The 19,372-nt window shown below is 36.9% G+C and overlaps 1 protein-coding gene across 1 annotated transcript in view; it reads right to left on the bottom strand.

The window, feature by feature from the left end:
- KLHL1 (kelch like family member 1) overlaps positions 1 to 19,134 on the bottom strand; it is a 246,902-nt gene extending 227,768 nt beyond the window's left edge. The window contains exon 1 of the mRNA XM_035336401.1: positions 18,273 to 19,134. Within this exon, the coding sequence (XP_035192292.1) occupies positions 18,273 to 18,754 (482 nt within the window). The 5' untranslated portion in view covers positions 18,755 to 19,134. The remainder of the gene's footprint in view (positions 1 to 18,272) is intronic.
- Between the last annotated feature and the right edge of the window lie 238 nt (positions 19,135 to 19,372).

Raw genomic sequence — 19,372 nt, 5'->3', positions numbered from 1 at the left:
TTTATATTGAGATGGTACTGAGATCTCACCTGAAGGGACATCAACCTTAAATATGCACACACAGATGTTCAGGGATTAAAGTATTATGCACTAATTTTCATTTTATAAAGTTATCTTGTTAACTTTAATTCTGTGGTGCATCTAAAGCAAGTTAACAGTAGTACTACTTGAGTAAAATTAACCTCGGTTCATCCAGATACTTGAACGTCAGAAACCCTGTCACTTGCTTAATCATTTGAAGTTATCCTTGGACTGTATATTCACAAATATCTGCTTTTACTTATTTAATGTACATACTTTCATCACACAGAGAACTCCTTTTGTGCAGCATATGGCACATTTTCTTTGTCCAGATAAACTGTATACAATTGTTAGGTCCATTAGGTTGGCTAGATGACCTCTAGACCGGATGTCTTAATTTAGATGAATAAAATTAAATTCGACAAATTCATTAGTAAATCAATATATCATTATGAAAACAAGCCTCAGATAGCTCCACTTATGTTAACTGCCTGAGTTTAATCCAAGAAAATTTGGCAAAGTTGATAAATTGTTTTGGAACTGATAATTCAACAGACAATAATAATAGTATGAGAAGTCCTTGTAGATCAAACAGGGTTACTGAAAATTTAGTACTATTCCTCTTGCCATTCTCCAATGTATGGCATTTTTTCCTACATTTTCTAATTATAATGTAATATCTAATATTTTTTATGTTATACTCAGAAACTATTTTTACAATGTTAAGTTAAATTTATTTCTATTGCAAAGTAGAGATTTAAAAAGAAATGTCATTTTAAAAGGTCATATGGTAAGGACAATAGATAGCATGCAAATAAAGGTTTAGCAAAGTATAGCTCTTTTGCCCCTTTTAAGCTTTTAACTAAAACTATATTTTCTGACACTACATTTTACTGGATACTTTTTAGCAGTAAGGGATAACAGGCTTGAAATATTATGTTGATAGTAAACTAAAAGCTATAATTTAAGAATAATTAAAGATATTTGTTAAAAGGGCTTCCATCTGAAGCTGATTATTATTTAAATCATTGGATGTTGTCAATGATATACCATAAACATAGGATTCTAAAAAAAAAAAAAAAAACAGGAAACTACTAAGATAATCATATGCAAGTAAGAGTGTCTATCATCAACAAAAATACATTTTAAAAATATTAATGCCATGATGAAATTCCAACAAATAGGAACTGTGATCTCAAAATTAGAAAAAATATTTGTTTTCCTTCTTCACTAAACTTGTGACCATCTCTTCAACCATTTTGATGGGATTTTGAGATTAGTAATTTATATGAATTATTTGAGATTATAATTTACCTAATATGACAACACATTCAGCACCTTGAAAATTTGATGAACCAGCATTCAAATTAGTAAGTAAGAAGTCCTGATCAGTTTAATTCACTTCATTCAATTAATTCAGTACTCATTTTTGTAACACTCTTTCAACTGTTTTATTTAATTATGATCTTTGAAGTAAAAATACTATTGAAAAAAGATTTATTTTTTATATATATTCTGTATGGGATACATCAATAATTTTGAAAATCTATATATTTTTTCATTTTAAATCAATAAATCATACAATGAAATCAGACCTTCGTATTTTATTTTTTTTTTTTTATAAAACATCATGTTCTTACAAGAACGTTTTCATAGAAGATTCATTATGATTTCTGGTTTAGTGAAAAAAAAAAAAAAAAGACACATAAAGACACATGAAATCTTTTTGTCTGACCCTTCCACAGTGAACAGATTTAGAATAGAATGATCACATTGTAGAGTCAAGAATATATATATTTTTCCACTTTTTACAGATTTTTTTCTCCTTTATATTACATAAAAGCCTGAAAGGAACTTCCTATAGCAAGGATTTATTTTAAAAAATGAGACATTATTATTTAAATTAATTTGAATGATATGTTGAGAGGTAAAGCCAATCAGGGACTGAAAAAAAAAAAAAGTTTAAGTTTAATGTCATGTGTTCTCACCTATTACAAAGTGAACCTCAGAAGGTGTTTGTTTGTTTGTTGTCGTTTCCCCCCCCCCGCCCCCCCCCCCCAGAAATATGATTTTAAACTTAATAGCATATAGTTGATCCCCCCCTACACACTCCCCCCACCTCAGCTCCCCTCCCTCCTCCCCCCCCATTTTAACTATTTTACTTTGACAGCTGTAAATTTACTGGAAGATACAAAGAATGTATCTGAAGCTCCTGCTTCAGATTTATATTATGTTATATGGTGTTTTCCAATTTCCAAAAGAAAAATGTACTTTTTCTGAGCTCCACCAGAGTCTACCCCAATGTATTTTTAGACAAAAAGGCAACATTATTATTTGTATGCTTGTTTTTCAGGAAAAAAATAGAGCAAGTAATAAAAAATATTTCAAAATAAATAAATAAATACAAATCAGTTAGCAAACTGTTACTTAAAACCCATCTCTTTGGCATTGTCAAAAGGGCAGAGGCATAATCAAGAAGAAAATTCATATAGTCAACTGAAGGATGCTATTCTAGGCAAGAACTACATCCAAAAAGATTTAGAAAGCCGTTGAACAGAACGATGTTCTGGCTCAAAGAACAATGCTTGGGACATATAATCACAAGAGCATGACCTTTGAATAGAGAGGCAGCACTGCTTCTGAAATTAGTACTATTAATGATTTCCCAGCTTGTTTATATATACATATATACACAGATACATACAAATGTGCATATGTTGAAATAGATTCTTCATGTTGAATATGTTGAAATAGATTCTTCAGCTTGTAAAATGAAAAACACATATTATTTTTCTGCTTTATTTAAGCCATTATACTTTTCTTCAAAACTTTTAGCAAACAATGTTATCTCCATAGTAGCCAAAGCACCTATCATCTGCTTGTAACAGAATGCACACACCATCTGTTGCTCCTTTTTTTTTTTTCAACTGCTATTTTCATATGCTAACATAAAAAGTAAAACAAATCAAAATAAAAATCCTGAAGTGTATTTGAGCTTCTTCTACCATTTCATAAAAGCCTGAAGGAACTTCCTATACCAAGGATTCATTTTAAAAGTCTGCTTAAAAATGATATATTTTTATTTAATGTGAAAAACACTTTGAGAGGTAAAGCAAATCAGGGACTGAAAAAAAAAAAAAAAGTTTCATATCATGTGTTATCAACTATTACAAAGTGAACCTTAGAAGGTTGTGGTTTTTTGTTTGTTTGTATGTTTTCCTTTGGCAGGAAATATGCTTTTAAACTTAATAGCATATAGTTGTTACCCCCTACACACACACTCCCCAGCCCTCTCCCACCCCCCCAGGCCGCCCTGGAATAACTTCAGGATGAAGTTATTTTTGAATCTAAAAAAAAATATATATATATATAAATATATATAAATATAAAATATATATAATATATATATATATATATGATATATATATATATATCATATGCCTTGCCATCCCATCCCTTTGTTGTAATATAATAATTACTCTGTAGGAGGAAAAAAAAAAAAAAAAGTTATTCCCAAAATTCACTCCTGAGATTAAATTGAGATTAATCTTGCTATTTTCAGTTTTGTTTATCTTAAACTTTTCATTGATCTTTTCAAAATGTTTCTGTGTCATGCACAATTCCAATACCAGATAAAATATTTAAGAAAAATATGTATCAGTTCTTAATCACTGAGATTTGGAAGGAAACGTTCCAATGATTTCTCCTTCGAAAGGAAACTTTTCAGAAGATAGTTCATAAGGCAACACAAATACCTTCCTTTCATAATTGTTCTCTTTCTTTTTTCCTACATAATTCCCAGGCACTGCTACAAAGGAAACAGGACACTTCAGACAGCAGTCTCCCTGATTAGAGGATGTGTTTGGTTTTGCAAGTTACACTCTCAATGCTCTGCACTCTCTTATTAAGAGAATATTAAGAGCCTAGCACATAAAAAGATCTGCTGTCAACTGTGAGCTTCGGTAATGCTTGCCTGTGATGAAGAGTAATAAACATAACTCATCTGAAGAGTAATAAACATAAGAAGCTAGATGCTGGCAAGACAGGTGGTACTAGAGATACTTGGTGCTATTAAGAAATTATAAAAAATATACTTTAAATCTTTCATTTGTATCTAATTTATTATTTATGAAATCAAAAATCTTTACAATACTTTCCACAATCCTTTTAAGATAAAAAGAGAAATATGATATTGAATGGTCTCACTGGGGGAATATCAGGAACAATGGCACCCAAAAAGGTGCCACACAACAATTGTCACAACAAATGTAGAGTTAGGGGAACTAAACATACAAGCTTCAATTATATACTTTATTCATTTATTTATTTTTGTGAATATTGTAGATTAATTTACTTCAACACTTACTTGAGGAAGATCTTAGGGTCTACTCTATGATGACTCAGAATCAAAACAGCTAGTTTCAATTTACAACAGTTTTCCCATATAATTCTTATTTTTGCTTAAGTTCTGTCTTTAAAAGATGAGATAATAATACTGACATTCACTTCAAATTTCCTGAAACTCTAAGCTTTTTAAAATATGAGTATATGAGTATATGTTTAACACCTTATATGATGGGGACTGACTTTGGTTATGGGAAGGCATGAGATTTGGCACTCCACACAGAAGTAGAAGAGTGGCTCCTGTAGAAGAGCCCTAAGGATGCCATGATGAAAGCAGAAATAGTAAAGTATGGATGTACTTGAGCTGTAAAAGATATTTTTAAAGAATGTAAAAATGGGATAATAATAAAATTGTAATTCCAATATGAAAATTTTATTTTTATTTTTTTTTAAATAATTTTTTATTAAAAAAAAAATCATTTGTAGCCTGGCTACAAATTGTTGTGATTGACAGATGTTTGTTTAACCTATTATTTGAATCTCTGATGTCAAATAGTCCACAGTACTTCAAAGAAATCAGTTCCAGTGCTTCACTATCTACAGATTCAATTAGTTACTGATCACCTGATGTGTGATTTAAGCCTTTTATATCTTCTAAAATACTTCCTTCATACGAAGAGTAGATCAATACAGTATTTTTATCAAATAGTAAAAAGAAAAATAAAATCTTTATCCTATGCTAATTTTGTTTTGGTATGGTATTTCCTAAAATACTGGGATTTTTACCTGGAATTTCTCAACTTGTTTTGCAAACTATTTATCTGTTTATATATTCCTATGATTATTTTTTAGCAGTAGCATGGCATTGTTTACTCATATTTTACTTGCTCTTTACTAACTGCAAATCTTTTGCAGAACTGCTGTCTAGTCAATTGATCCCATTGGGTATTAGTGTTGATTATTCTTTTGACAAGATGAACTATTCTTCTGACAAGTTGAACTATTCCATATTCATTTTTAGAGGACTTTTTTTTTCTTTTTCTTTTTTCTCTTTTTCTTTTTTTTTTTTTTTTTTTCAGGATTATTTTGCATTCTAAGTCTGTCTGTAATATCCTGGTGAATCCTCTAAGACTCTTTTCGTCTTTATTTTAAGAAGTATACACTTTATTTCATTATTTAGCCATTAGTGACTATAATTACTGGGCCCCAAAGAAGTATATGAAGAATTTCATCTGATACAGCCTACTATTCTGACACTGAACAGTAATTGTTTCTAATTTTGCACATGAAAAAGGCTTTCCTCTTGCATCCATTTTACAGCAGTTTTGATAAATTCCTTCCAACCTAGATGAACCATGCACTTTCATCTACATTTCAATCCTCTCAAAGAGTATTATATTTTTAAACAAAATTAATCTTTTAAAGTATGTAACAAGAGTTACGATATTCAAAACTCAATTCAAGAGGCTTAATTATAAGTAAATATGTTGGTGAAGGTATTGGTGATTAACAAATGGTTGCTTATTGAAGCATTTTGTCAAAAATCTTTTGAAATGTGGCAGTAGTCTTAAGTCCTAATGTTTGTCAACAAAATACTGAAACGATTTCCAAAAACTTATCCCATTAACTTAAGATACTAAGGACTATTTATTCCATTTTCTTTCCTTCTGTCTCCCTTTGTTTCTCCTATCTCCTTCCTTGTTAGAAGTCCTATTTTAAAGTTGTGCTTACTATTGCTACTTTATTATTATTATTATTTCTTTTGAGGTATTTTTGTACTAAACTTCAGAATCGGTATAAAAATTAGGCTATCACTGGGAATAAATTGATAATAAAGATTAAGGCAAAGAAATTGGCAAATACATATCAAACTAGAGTAAATAGAGTCAACAGATGTTATGCATGGAAGTTGTACATGATGCGTAATACTATAAAATTCTGTAAGAAATCTTTTTGGAAAAGGAACCTTACAGTCATTTGCAAATGACCATAATTCAATTGCACGCATAAAATTGTAACAGTATGTATGGAGATGAATAATCAATGTGTGTATACTAATGTTTTTCCAGATTCCAGTTTATAAGAAGAGAAATAAAAATAAATTTGAGAAAAAGTGATCGACCTGAAGTCATGTTATGATGACACACCTAACCTGTCTAAAGCATAAAAAGATCATCTATCTCTGTATATAGACAGAAGTCTAAGAACAGCAAGTTGTGTATGTGAAGTTTGTGACACATATTCTTGCAAATACAGATGCACCTTTTGCATATTTTCTCCATGTTTGCCCAAGAAATATGAAGCAACTTCTATGCCCTGAAAGAACTTCATCAGTAAACTGTAAAATATTCTAAGAGACAGCTTCAACAAAAACACACAAGAGAACAAACATGCATTATGTATGCATCCTGTATTTTCTCTCCTTATGTATTTCTACACCCTACTTATACAGTTGAAGAGTACCAAGAAAGAATAAGGAGACAAAATAGGATTCAACCCAAGGACTATTTCTGAAAACACAGTGTAAGTGCTTGTGTATACCTGTCCAGATTGAAGATCTGGTACATTTTCTGTTTGATTGTTTTAGGGGTTCCTCTTTGAGCTTTGCACAAAGCTACACTACAATAGCAGCAAAAAAGATACCATAGGGTCAAAACAATGCTGCTTTTCCCATATGGTGGAGTGGGAAGGAGGGTAAAAACAGATGACAGGCAAATCCAAGCATTATAGAAGCCTGAACATTTTAGTGTTGATAATACAAAGTAAAACAGAAAACTTGATTGATGAAGTTTAAAAAAAGAATGAGTGCATTCCACATAGTGAACACAGCCACTATTAGGCATTAAGAAAGAAAATTCCTTAACTTGACAATCAATTCAGTGTAATAAAGAGTATTGGTTTAGATTCAAAAAATACTTTTTAAGTGGCCATCTGTAAAAGACATTTATTTATTATTCAAACTCATTTTGAGATTATGCCAAACATTGAAACAATGCCAAAGAATGAAAGATAAAGTCTTTTTTTCAATCAGATCTAATTGCAAATGTTTCATTTCTAATATTCTATTTTATGTAGCAAGCTGAAGCAAAGAATTCCAAACATGTTTGGTTTCTGCAAACACTATGCAGAGAGCACGAGGGCACAGGGATAGATGCTGCCCGAGCATTCTTTCATTATGATCACAGTTAATAAAGCTCCTGTCTGACCTGAATCAAATTCTACTTGCATTTTTACATGCTTAGAGCCATAATATTCCCCAACAACTGCAAAGGACTGGAGAAAGAAGAAATAGGAGATATGATTAAAACTGTGGTTTGGAAGAACAGGATACATATGACAATGACCTGTAATACTCTAAATGTATATATATATATATTTATGACTATATAACTGTAGTGACAGTCTAAACTTACAGTAATCCTCACCACTGTTAGCACAAGTAGTCAGTATTAAGTTGTAAAATCCTCAAAGTGAAATAGAATTTATAGAATTATATACATTGCAGATAACATTTCTTGTTATGAAATAAATGAAAACCACAGGGAAAAACAAGCTCACTAAATTGAAGATATGTGTTGTGATTTTTAGATAGCCATGAAAATGAAATTTGGAGAACTTTATTGTTGTTTGTTCTGAAATAAAATGCTTTCTTTTATTTCTTATTCTGCAGTCCATTACAGAGTGTTTTAGAAGTGTAAATAATGTTTTAAACTGTTTACAGTTAACATTTAAAAAAAATTTTTGAAACTAAAGATTGAAAATAGTAAGATATAAAAAATAATCATTTTGAAAAATCAAGATATTTTAACATATTTGTATCTGTGTTTGGCTTAAATTATTGGTACCTTTTAGCTCCTGGACATCTCAAGGACATTTCAGGTAATGCCAGTGTATTACAATGTTGCTGCTGAATGACATCAATAAATTTAGGTGTCTTAACTGCACGCTGAATATCTTTCTTAAAATTAAAAGATAAATTATGGAACTGATTCTCAACTATATTGTTTTAAAGTCTTGGGAACAGCAATGTTTAGTTCTAGACAAATAAATGGTCACAGCCAACAAGGGTACACAAGCGGAAAGTCCTGTTTAATGAACTTAATTTCCTTTTACAACAACATTACCCATCCAGTTGACCAAGAGAGACCAGCAGATGTAATCCTTTTGGATTTCAGCAAAGTTTTTGTCACTGTTTCACACAGATCAGTCTCAAAGGATTATAGTAAATCAGGCTAGTGGCCAGTCACTAGCAGGGTTCTGCAGAGCTCAATTTTAGGGCCAGTTCTCTTTAATGTTTTCATAAATGAACTGGACACAGGACTCGAATACATGCTAAGTAAGGTTGCATATGATAATAACTTAGGAGGAGTTGTTGACTCCATTGAGGGTAGAGACACCTTGACAAATTAGGGAGATGGGCAATCCCCAACCACATAAAGTTTAACAAGAGCAAGTGCGGGATTCCACACCTGGGAAAGAACATCCCTGGATATACGTACAGGCTAGGCGACAAGAGGATGAAAAGTAGACCCACAGAAAGGGATCTGGGGATTCTGGTCAACAGCAAGTGACTATGAGTCGACTGTGTGCCCTGGCAGCCTGGCAGTATCCTGGGGTGCATCAAGCATAGCACTGCTAGCCAATTGAGGGAAGTGTCTGTCCAGCTCTACTCAGCATTGATGGGGCCTCACCTCCAATACTGTATGCAGTTTGGGGCACTACAATATAAAGACACAAAACTACTAGAGATTGTCCAAAGAAGGACAACAAAGATGGTGAAAGGTCTAGAGGGCAAGATGTGTGAGGAACAGCTGAAGTCACTTGTTAGTAGAACTGCCACCCTGGACTTCCAGAAGGAAGACTTTGGCCTGTTTAGGAGACTGGTTGGCAGAGTCTCTTGGGAGAAGGAGTCTTGAAGGGTAAAAAGAGTCCAGGAAGGCTGGATACTCTTCATGAAAGAAATCCTAAAGGCACAGGCCCCCCCCACATGCCAAAAGATGAGCCAAAATGGGAGAAGACTGGCCTGACTGAACAGAGAGATGTAGCTAGAGCTCAGAAAGAAAAAGAGAGTTTATGACCTTTGGAAGAAGGGGTGGGCTACTCAGGAGGACTACGAAGATGTTGTGAGGCTGTGCAGGGAGAAAGTTAGGGGTCAAAAAAAAGGGTCAAATCTCAGCTGGAGATCAGTAGTCCAACTGCCTACTTCTGTTAAAGACATTAAACAATGTTTTTAAAAATACATAAACAAGGAGAACTAAAGAGAATCTCCATCCTCTACTGGATGTGGAGCGGAAACACAGTGAGGAAAAGGCTGAGGTACTTAAAGCCTTCTTTGCCTCACTCTTTAGCAGCAAGACCAGTTGTTCCCCAGGTACTCAGCCCCCTGAACCCCCTGAGACAGGGTCAGGGAGCAGAATGAAACCCTCATAATCCATGAAGAAATGGTTAATGACCTGCTAAACCACTTAGATATATGCAAGTCTATGGGCGCAAGAGTACTGATGGAGCTGGTGGAAGTGCTTGCCAAGCCACTTTCCATCATTTTTCAGCAGTCCTGGCTATCAGGGGAGGTCCCAATCAACTAATGGCTAGCAAACGTGACACAAGAAGGGCCAGAAGGAGGATCTGGAGAGCTACAGGCCTGTCAGTCTGACCTCGGTGCTGGGGAAGCTAATGAAGCAGTTTATCTTGAGTACCATCATGCAGTACTTACAGGACAACCAGGTGATCAGGCCCAGTCAGGATGGGTTTATGAAAGGCACGTCCTGTTTGATGAACTAGATCTCCTTCTTCAAAAAGGTGACGTGTTCAGTGCATGAGGGAAAGGCTGTGGATGTGTTCTACCTAGATTTCAGTGAGGCTTTTGACACCATTTCAAACTGCATTCTCCTGAAGAAGCTGACTGCTCAAGGCTTGAATGGGTGTATGCTTTGTTGTGGCAAGGTAGGGATTGGGCACTTCTCTTAAGAACCAAGTGATATGATGAGGAGAAATGGCCTCAAGTTTTGTTGCGGAAGGTTTAGGTTGGATATTAGGAACAATTTCTTTACTGAAAGGGTTGTGTGGCATTGCAATAGGATGCCCTGATAAGTGGTTGAGTCACCATCTCTGGAGGTCTTCAAGAAATGTATAGATATGGAACTTAGTAGCATGGTTTACTGGTGGACTTGAGTACTAGGTTAAAGGCTGGACTAGATGATCTTAGAGGTCTTTTCCAACCGGAATGATTCTATGATTCTTTGTTCAGCTCAGCTTAGGCTAAGGTTTAACTTAACTGCAAACTTAACTGCAACCTCATGGCAGCCTACAATTTCCTCACAAGGGGGAACAGAGGGGCAGTTGCTGTTCTCTTTGTCAACTGGTGACAGCTAGGGAACAGCATGAAGCTTTGTTAGGGGAGGTTCTGATTGGACATTAGGAAATAGTTCTTCACTGAGAGGGTGACTGAGCATTGTAACAGGCTCCCCAGGGAAGCAGTCATGGCACTAAGCCTGTCAGAGTTCATGAAGCATATGGACAACACTCTTAGACATCTGCTTTAATTTTTAGTCAGTCCTCTGTGAAGATGGAATTGAGAATCCTTGAGGATCTGGATCCTTGAGGGTCCCTTCCAGCTCAGGATACTCTCTGATTCTATGAAAAATGTAATTTTATCCAATGCTTAACGTATATAGACAATAACAACAATAACTGTCAAGTCTTGATTTCTAGTGTGTTTAATGGGCCATGTTTTAGAGCAGCATTGTTACATTTATTAGGATGAGGGATATGCCCTTTAGTAATGCTATGAAAATCTAAGATTTAATTATATCTATCCTTTTAGAATAGTTTTAATTTGCAATGTAGACTTCAGTTGATGTTAATTTTCTTAAATTTAATTGAACATTAAACATTTAAATTGAACACTTAAATCTGAATTAGTCACTCTATACTACTGTTACACTCAATGAAGAAAAATGGGCATATCTGGATGACAATTCCTCTTATTCTAAAGTGGACATCTAAGAAAGAGATAAGATAAATCTGCATCACTGACAGAATGAATTACTCAAACTTAGGTGTCACACTGACTCATTAGATATAGCAATTGCTGCCATCAACTTGGCAGCAATTCAGGAAACTGATCAGCAGAACATTGGTAAAAGTGGGAGCTGGAGAAGAAACAGGAATTGGAATTCTGTTAGAATTCCATTAAAACTGTCAAAGGAGCTGAGAAATGTTCTGAAGGATACTGACATATGAAGAGTAGGAAAGAGTGTCAGAAAAGAAGAATGAGAGGTCTGATGAGTTGTTAAGGAACTAGAGGACAATCGGACTTTATGGACTTTAATTGGACTGTGTGAAAGCATCTAGGAAGGAATACAGGAAAGAATGGACAGTTCTGTGGCACAGTAAGTAAGGAACACAGTGAGTAAACTGTGAGTGGCACAGTGAGTAAACTAAAGAGGAAGATAAATCAGGAAAATCAAGTAGGACTATCTGCATAAAGAACTCAGGACTTGATAAGACAGTTAGGAAAAGGTCAAGACTGTGCAAAGGAGAGTAAGGCTAGGATAAGATGCAGAATGAGTACAAATAAGTACAACAAAAATAGTTTAGAGAGGATGAAATAAATGAAGTAAGTCTGGGATTGACAAGAAGAAAACGTGTATGAGTGTGTGCTTGGCACTAGGACCTCAAATGCAGGAGAAAATTCTAAGGACTTGCTATCCCTTCAACTGTTGTATCCCCAAATCTTTTACAGAGAGGGTACACAGTCACCATTGTAATTATCCACACAAATAAGAACTTCCTTTTACTACCAGTTATTTTACTGGTTCAAGTGGCAGTGAGATACAGAGTGAATCCTGAAGTTTCAGACCTGCATCCTAGTGGAGCACAAAAGAAATAGCAACGCATGAGACTTTTCTGTTCTATTTCCATCCTTTTCTAAAACCAAGCCAAAACCAGCCAACCAGCCAACCAAACCTATTTAAAAACCCACATTAGAAATGCTATTCTTAATGTAGCAAAGACAATGATTTCAAAGTTAGAAAATTCCAGAACTAGATTGTCCTTGTCACCTTATTTTAATTCCATCTGTGTATAGAGTCTTTAGCTATATGATCATGAACTATTTTTATCAGATCCTATTGCATGGTATGCACAGGACATAAGCCCTCTGAGAATAAATCAGAACTGTGGAGTAAAAAAGTCTGTGGTGTGTGGTATGTCTGAAACCTGTCCTTTTTGTTGTCAAAGTCAAAAGTAGAAGTATAGAAATAAAGAAGTTATATAACCATTTTAAAAAGTTTCGTAACTGAGTTGAAAAGCAGTTTTGTGGTTAAGGCAAATTAATTATTCTCTTCTGATTGTGTAACCTAGAAATGCAGTTCTGTTATATATTCCAGCCCAAGCGCTAAATTATATTGTGAAAAGCACATTCTATATGAGACAACAAAATCAACAGAAAATGTGAGTATCTGTAAGCCTAACATTAATAGCATCTAATTCTAGGATATGGCTATCACAGTAGAATCCACAATTAATATTTTGATATCTAAAGAATACTAAGTGGACAGAACCTCAGAATGGCCATTGTCATTTTTGGTTAAGAACATTCCAAAGGTGTGACAGCTCATAGGATAGACTAAGAAATAGGAAGGTGTTATTTCCCCTCTTTTTAGTAAGCTCAGGTACCCAAGTCCAAGCAGTAAGCAGGACACTCTATTTGCATATCTAGATGTATCTTTACTTAGATACATTTACTTAGATGCATGTACAGTAGTATATTGAGTAATTACAGTGTAAACTCTGATGATGATTTTATCTAAAGTTCACACAATCATCACAATATATTCTCATGATATTAGAAAACTGCACTGATACTCTTCGTTACACGGGCAGGTTTCAGACTCATAACTTTCTACAGCAGCATGCTAACCACAAGATTGTAGGGTGCTAAGAGAAATGGAGCTAGTCTTGGAAGTGAAAGAGAGTAAAGGGGAAAAGCATGCGAGATTCTTGGGGGCAGTACAGAAAGATACAAAAGAAATGCTTATCTAGATAGTCTTGATTTCATAGTCTAAAAATATACATGTTTATGTTTCTGATTCTACTTTGATCATTATTATTGTTTCTTAAATAATTGTTTAATTTTAAAATTGTTGTGAAACAGACTGGTAAACTTAGACTTTGAATTGCAGAGTTAAAGTTTAATTTACAAAATTACTTACAAAATTACACTTTTTAACATTTTGGACTCCCATTTACACTGAATTCTTTACTTCCCATTGTCAATTTCAACAGAAATAGTTGTAAGTGCTCTTCCACCGTGACTTTTTCTAGTGAAACAAGATATGGGTTTGAAACTCTTCTTTGTAAGGAGGGCACAGAGATCACCTCTTCCAATTCCTACTTTTTTGCATGCTATTAAATGGCATATAATAGTGGGAGGACTTGCCACCTTCACGCACAAGTTTTATTTTCAAATACCTGTACATTTTATGAAAGACTTCTGTACTGTCAGTGATTGTTTTATGTGGGCTTGACATATCTAGTATATCCTTCCTGCAGCTGTCTCAAACAAAATGTTAACTGAATCCTGTGTTCCTCATTCCTCTTGTAGACAGAGAAGTCTGGAACTGGTTTGCAGAAGTGCTGATCATTTATGGGTGCAAGTGAGAAAACAGAAAGTAGTAGGAGAAAAATGTTATGTGCTCTAAAGTCAGCAATTCAAGTTTTTTGCTTTTTGTCTGCATTTGGTGGTGGTGGTGGTGGTGATGGTCTTGCTTTTTTTTTTTTTTTTTTTTTTTCTGTTTCACTTGCCCACTGTAAAATAAAGAGGTAGTAAAGACAAACCCATGAACAGTTTGTGAGGCACATAGCAAGTGTTGTGGTAAACAGTACTGAGGGCTCATGAGTAATTATGTCATCACAGAAAAGGTTTGGGCAGTGTAAAGTAAGCAAAGTATCCTACCGTATAAGTAGGTATTCACCAAGCAAGGAGCAAAGAAAATACTAACCACTTGATTAATAAATGAGTACCATTTATTTTGTGGATTGATTAATAGATCACATGAAAAAAAGCTAACATGATCATGGAAAAACTCCATTATAAACACATAGGAGCTCATGGCTACACAGGAAATATTTGCACTCTTATTTTCCAAGCTTTGTTGGGTTGATTTATAAAACTTGATTGAAAATCCATTGTATAGATTATTTTTTTCCTGACAGCTTTTTCTTATATAATTAAGATCAAAATAAAATCTATGTTTGGATATCTACTGTAATGTACTGGGTCTGGCTGGGATGTTAACTTTCCCTGCAGCAGCCCATACAGTGCCGCGCTCTGCATTGTAGCTAGAACAGCAGTGTTATCACACCGGTGTTGTGTCTACTGCTGAGAAGTGCTGGCACAGTATCAGGACTCTCTCTAACCCTCCTAGGGGGTGGGCAAAAAAGTGAGAAAGAAACATCAGCAGGGCAGCTGACCTAAACCAACCAAAGGGATACTCCATACCATATGCTGTCACACTCAGCAATAAAAGGTGGAAAAAGGAAGAAGAGGGGAGGGGTGGGCTCTCGCTGTGAAAACGTCTGTCCTCCTCCCAAACACTGGCCATGTGCATTGAGGCCCGGCTTCAAGGACGTGGTCAAGCATCGCTCATTTGTGTGAAGTAGAGAGTAATTTCTTTCCTCTGCACTTCCACATAGCCTTTCCTTGTTTTGTTTTGTTATTCCCTTTTTCCCTCCCTCTTCTGCTTTCCCCTTTTTCCCTATAATTGAATTGTTTAATTAATAATGTTTCCTTAATATTTTTTTTTCTCTTTAATTAAATTATCCTTATCTCAACCCATTAGTTCTTCTTTCCTTTACTTCTTCCCCTCCTCATCTGAGAAGGGGGAGTGAGAGAGCGGTTGTGGTGTTCAGCTGCCTAGCACGGTAAAACCACCACATGTAGTCATTTTAAAACTTGACATGCAAGCTCTGAAACAATTTGATATGTAAGATTTCCAGCAATTTCAAACAATGAAACAGTGTTTTAATGCTAATTGTTCACTGTAAAGCATTTCTTTTTAAATACAATATACAATGTAGACCATTTATGTCAGTACTTTATATCATGCACAATGTTATAACGTCTTACTGCCAATAGGACAATCCACATAACCTTATGTGGATTGCACATTATGCATAGAAGTATCTGTACAATCAACCTGACGGGATGTTCTTTAGAAGTGTACCAAAACAAATAAATAAACTATAATTTGTTATTACCCAACCATGCTATCCTGTAACATCTCCCAGAATATTAAAGGTAAAATTCAGAATTCAAGATCATTCAGCTGTTTATGTTAGATGTGAAAATAAACTACCAATCCACAAATAGCCCCAGACAGGATTCTGCACATGAGATAGGCTGAAAAAAAAAGATTCCACTACAGAATTCTTGTGTCGAGCAGAGGGGAGCAACCAGAAAAACTTGTCTGGGGATTTAAAAAATAAAAATAAATAAATAAATACATAAATAAACAAACAAGGCATTTGCACTTGTAGATAGTTATTAAAAGTAGAAGTAGCAATAAATATATTATTCCAAGCCATCAAGGCATAAAACCAAAGCCTTCATGTTGACCTGTTCCTCATGTTATATACTACCACTGCTATACTCACAGAGGACTCCTGCTCATGTCTGAAATACTGTGGATATGTTCCATGCTATAACATATTAACATACTCTCACTGTTTTTTTCACAAAACAAAAATGCTGCTTTCCCAACAGACCTATGTTTTAAAGTAGTTGTAAAATGTGTTCAGGACAAAATACCAAGAGGAGCCATGAGCTAATGATTCTATTCTAACTGTACCAAAAATGCAGTTATGTGTCTGTAGACTTGCTGGAAGTTCAAACATTTTGGCTCTTCATGCATTTGGTAATATCTCTCATTCAAAACTGAACTGCAGTTTATATATTTTATATATAAAACATATATTAGATATATAAGTACAGCCACACTGAAGTAAAAATTTGACACTATTTATGAAAAAGACTAATTTCTACAGAGTGATGGAGATGTAAATTGTTGGGGCATAAGAAGATTTTCAGAACACTGAACTTTCATGGAATCAGGTACTGGACACTCAAGTACAGAACTGACATTTTTGCAGTATTTGACCATCTTTCGCCATAGCATTCAAAATTCTACAGGTAAACTAAAAGATCTTGGATGGAAAAAGAGAAAGTCTCAGACTGTAAACTAAATATTCTCATATTTCAAAACCTGACATTTTTATTAATAATAAAATGTTATCATCGTTATTTTGAATTTAAACAAATTTTAGCATATGACTATTAAGAGCTACAGATGACGAGGTGTTGTTTTACCACCAATGAATGAAAAGTGTGGAAGAAGCAGACTATAAAAAAACAACAGCAGTAAAAGTAAATTGGATATAGAGTATCATCAAGTACATATGCAATGAGGAAATTCATTATAGCAAGTCAACCCTTATGGCCAAATTAAGTAGTGCCATTTAATTTCAGTAAGCTTCTGCTGGTATAACAATCTCCAAAGACTCTTAGATCAGTGATGTACCAAAAATTAAAAAAAAAAAAAAAAAAAAGATTATATTTGTGCCAGTTTTTAATCTCTTCTATTATTTTAAGAAACCCTGGAGAAAATTTTTCTTTCACCTGTCTTTATAGTGTATCTTGATAACATTTTGTATTAAATCATATATCAGCATCTATCTTCTTGTTTAGAATAACTTCCAATGTTTATGAAAACTAGTGTCACTTTTTATTTTCAAATGTAATTGTTGAAATATTATCAGCTATTCTACATTTAAGTGGTGTAGTTTCTATGAAATTAAGTACTCTGATAAAGCAGTTAAGAATATATGCTTTAGAATACATTCCCTACTTCTCAACTTTGGTCTTTAAAAAAACTTAACATAGGTGAAGTTGGATGTACATGTATGTATATGTATAGCTATGTTAATCCAAACAAGTGCATGATGTTGTCTCTTTACCTGATAAAGTATTTGATACAATAAACTTTACTTTCAAACAGAAGAACATCAATTGTGGCATAAGAATACCAGGTGTCTTGTTTCTGTTTATAAATACAACTGCATATTTACTTCCCATAGAAAAAGTAATAAATGTCAAGCTAAATGAAATTAAAATTATTTTAACAATGGGGAGATGAGGGCAGGCAGAATTAAACCAGCGAAAAGTTTCTTATCCTCTGGAATTATTATCTGTATTATAGCATTTCTGGAAACTCTGTCTGAGATACATTTCCATTTTCTGTTGACTTTAATTTCTTTTTGTGCTGTGGAGGGCAGGAGGACCGAGGAGGCAAAGCAGCTCAAGATTCAAAGAACTTCCATATGAAACAACCAGCCACTGGATGTGACTTGCTGGCTCTTACATATCCCCAGGTGTCACTGGGTTCATGACTCAAATTCTCATTTTTCCCTGACACAATTTAGCTTAATTTCCCAGATGTTCCCTAACATCTCGACAACCTGACATCTTGGTACCTGGTGCTACCTTTCCTCTGAACTTCTGAGAAAGTTGGGTGCCGAGAGCTCACCATCCTCGGGGCTAAGGGCGCTGTCCCGTCCCCAGAAGCACCTTGGCACATTAGAGACCCTCGGCTCGCCCCCCCCCCCCCCCCTCCCCCATCACAAAGCCCCCAGCCCTCAGAAACCCTGCCTCTGGAAGCCCAGGAGCCCTCTTCCCCCGGCTCCGACCACCCTCCTCCAACAACTCAAACTTTCCTCCGTGCGCCTCCGGCCCCCTCACTCCTCCCGGACAGCACCGGACGCCCCCCATCGGGCAGGAGGCAAGCCCCTCACCCACCGCCCTCCAACCCGAGGCCGCCGCGCAAATTGCGCGGCCGCGAAGCCCCTACCTGCGCCCTCCTCCGTCACCTGTTGCCCGGCTGCCGCCATCCGCGCATCCCCCCGGCGCCTCCTCCCGCTCGGCCGGCGCAGGGGGCTTCTCGGGCTCCCGGGCGACCTCCATGCCGCCGGGCGCCGCCTCCGCCTCCTCCTCCTCTTCCTCCTCCAGAGTCTCCACGTAGAAGACGGTGCGGGGCGGCGGCGGAGGACCCGGCCCCGGTCCGTGACCCCCGCCCGGCCGCGGCGTCCCGTTGGGCGGCCCGGCGGCGGTGGAGGAGGCTGAGGAGGGGGATTTCTTCCAGAAGGCGCTGCTGCCCCTCTCCTGGCTCTTCAGCAGGCGGCTCTGGCTCGGCCCCCAGTGCTCGAAGCTGCTGTCGGGCGGCAGGCAGCCGCCCCCCGCCGGGCCGCCCGCCGGCGAGGGGTGGCTGAACAGTTTCCAGCGGAGGCGCAGGATGTGCTTCACGTCGAAGTCTTTCCTGCCGGAGCCGGACATGGTGCCGAGGAGGGACTCGGGGCGGCCGGGCAGGGCCGGGAGGCGGCGGAGGATCGAAGGCTTCTCCGGGCAGCGCTGCGCCTGCAGGGCGAGGGGTGGTGGTGGGCGGCCGGAGGAGGGAGATGCGCGCACACAGGCAGCGCGGAGAGGGAGAGGGAGGATGGAGGGAGGGATGGAGGGAGCGATGCACAGAGCCGAGAGGAGGGGAGAGTCATCCAGCAGGGAAGGGAGAAGGAGAAAGGGAGCTGACGAGAATTTGCACGGCGATCGGTGGAAAGGGGAGGGGAGAGAGGCACGAATGAGAGACACCTCTCAGGGGAGACAGGCACTTGCGGGTGAGAGAGGCTGCAAAGGAGAGCTGATCTGATTAACGGGGGAGCGAGCGGAGCTACAGCCCGGAGAGGACCGGCGGCAGCAGCCGCGCCGGGAGGCAGGTGGCTCTTCCTGTAGCTCTTGGAGCTCTGTGACCGAGCGCCGCTGAAGAAGAAGTCACCTGGAAGCCTCTCTCCACCTCCCGCCTCCCCATTCCATTTCTCAGGGGAGTCCCATGCCTGCGGTTATCGGCGATAGCAAAGCCAGAGAGCTGGCAGGGGGTGAAAGCAGTGCTCCTTTATATAC

The sequence above is a fragment of the Oxyura jamaicensis genome, chromosome 1 (assembly GCF_011077185.1).
Source record: "Oxyura jamaicensis isolate SHBP4307 breed ruddy duck chromosome 1, BPBGC_Ojam_1.0, whole genome shotgun sequence".
NCBI lineage: Eukaryota > Metazoa > Chordata > Aves > Anseriformes > Anatidae > Oxyura > Oxyura jamaicensis.
This window is presented reverse-complemented; position numbering and strand designations above follow the sequence as displayed.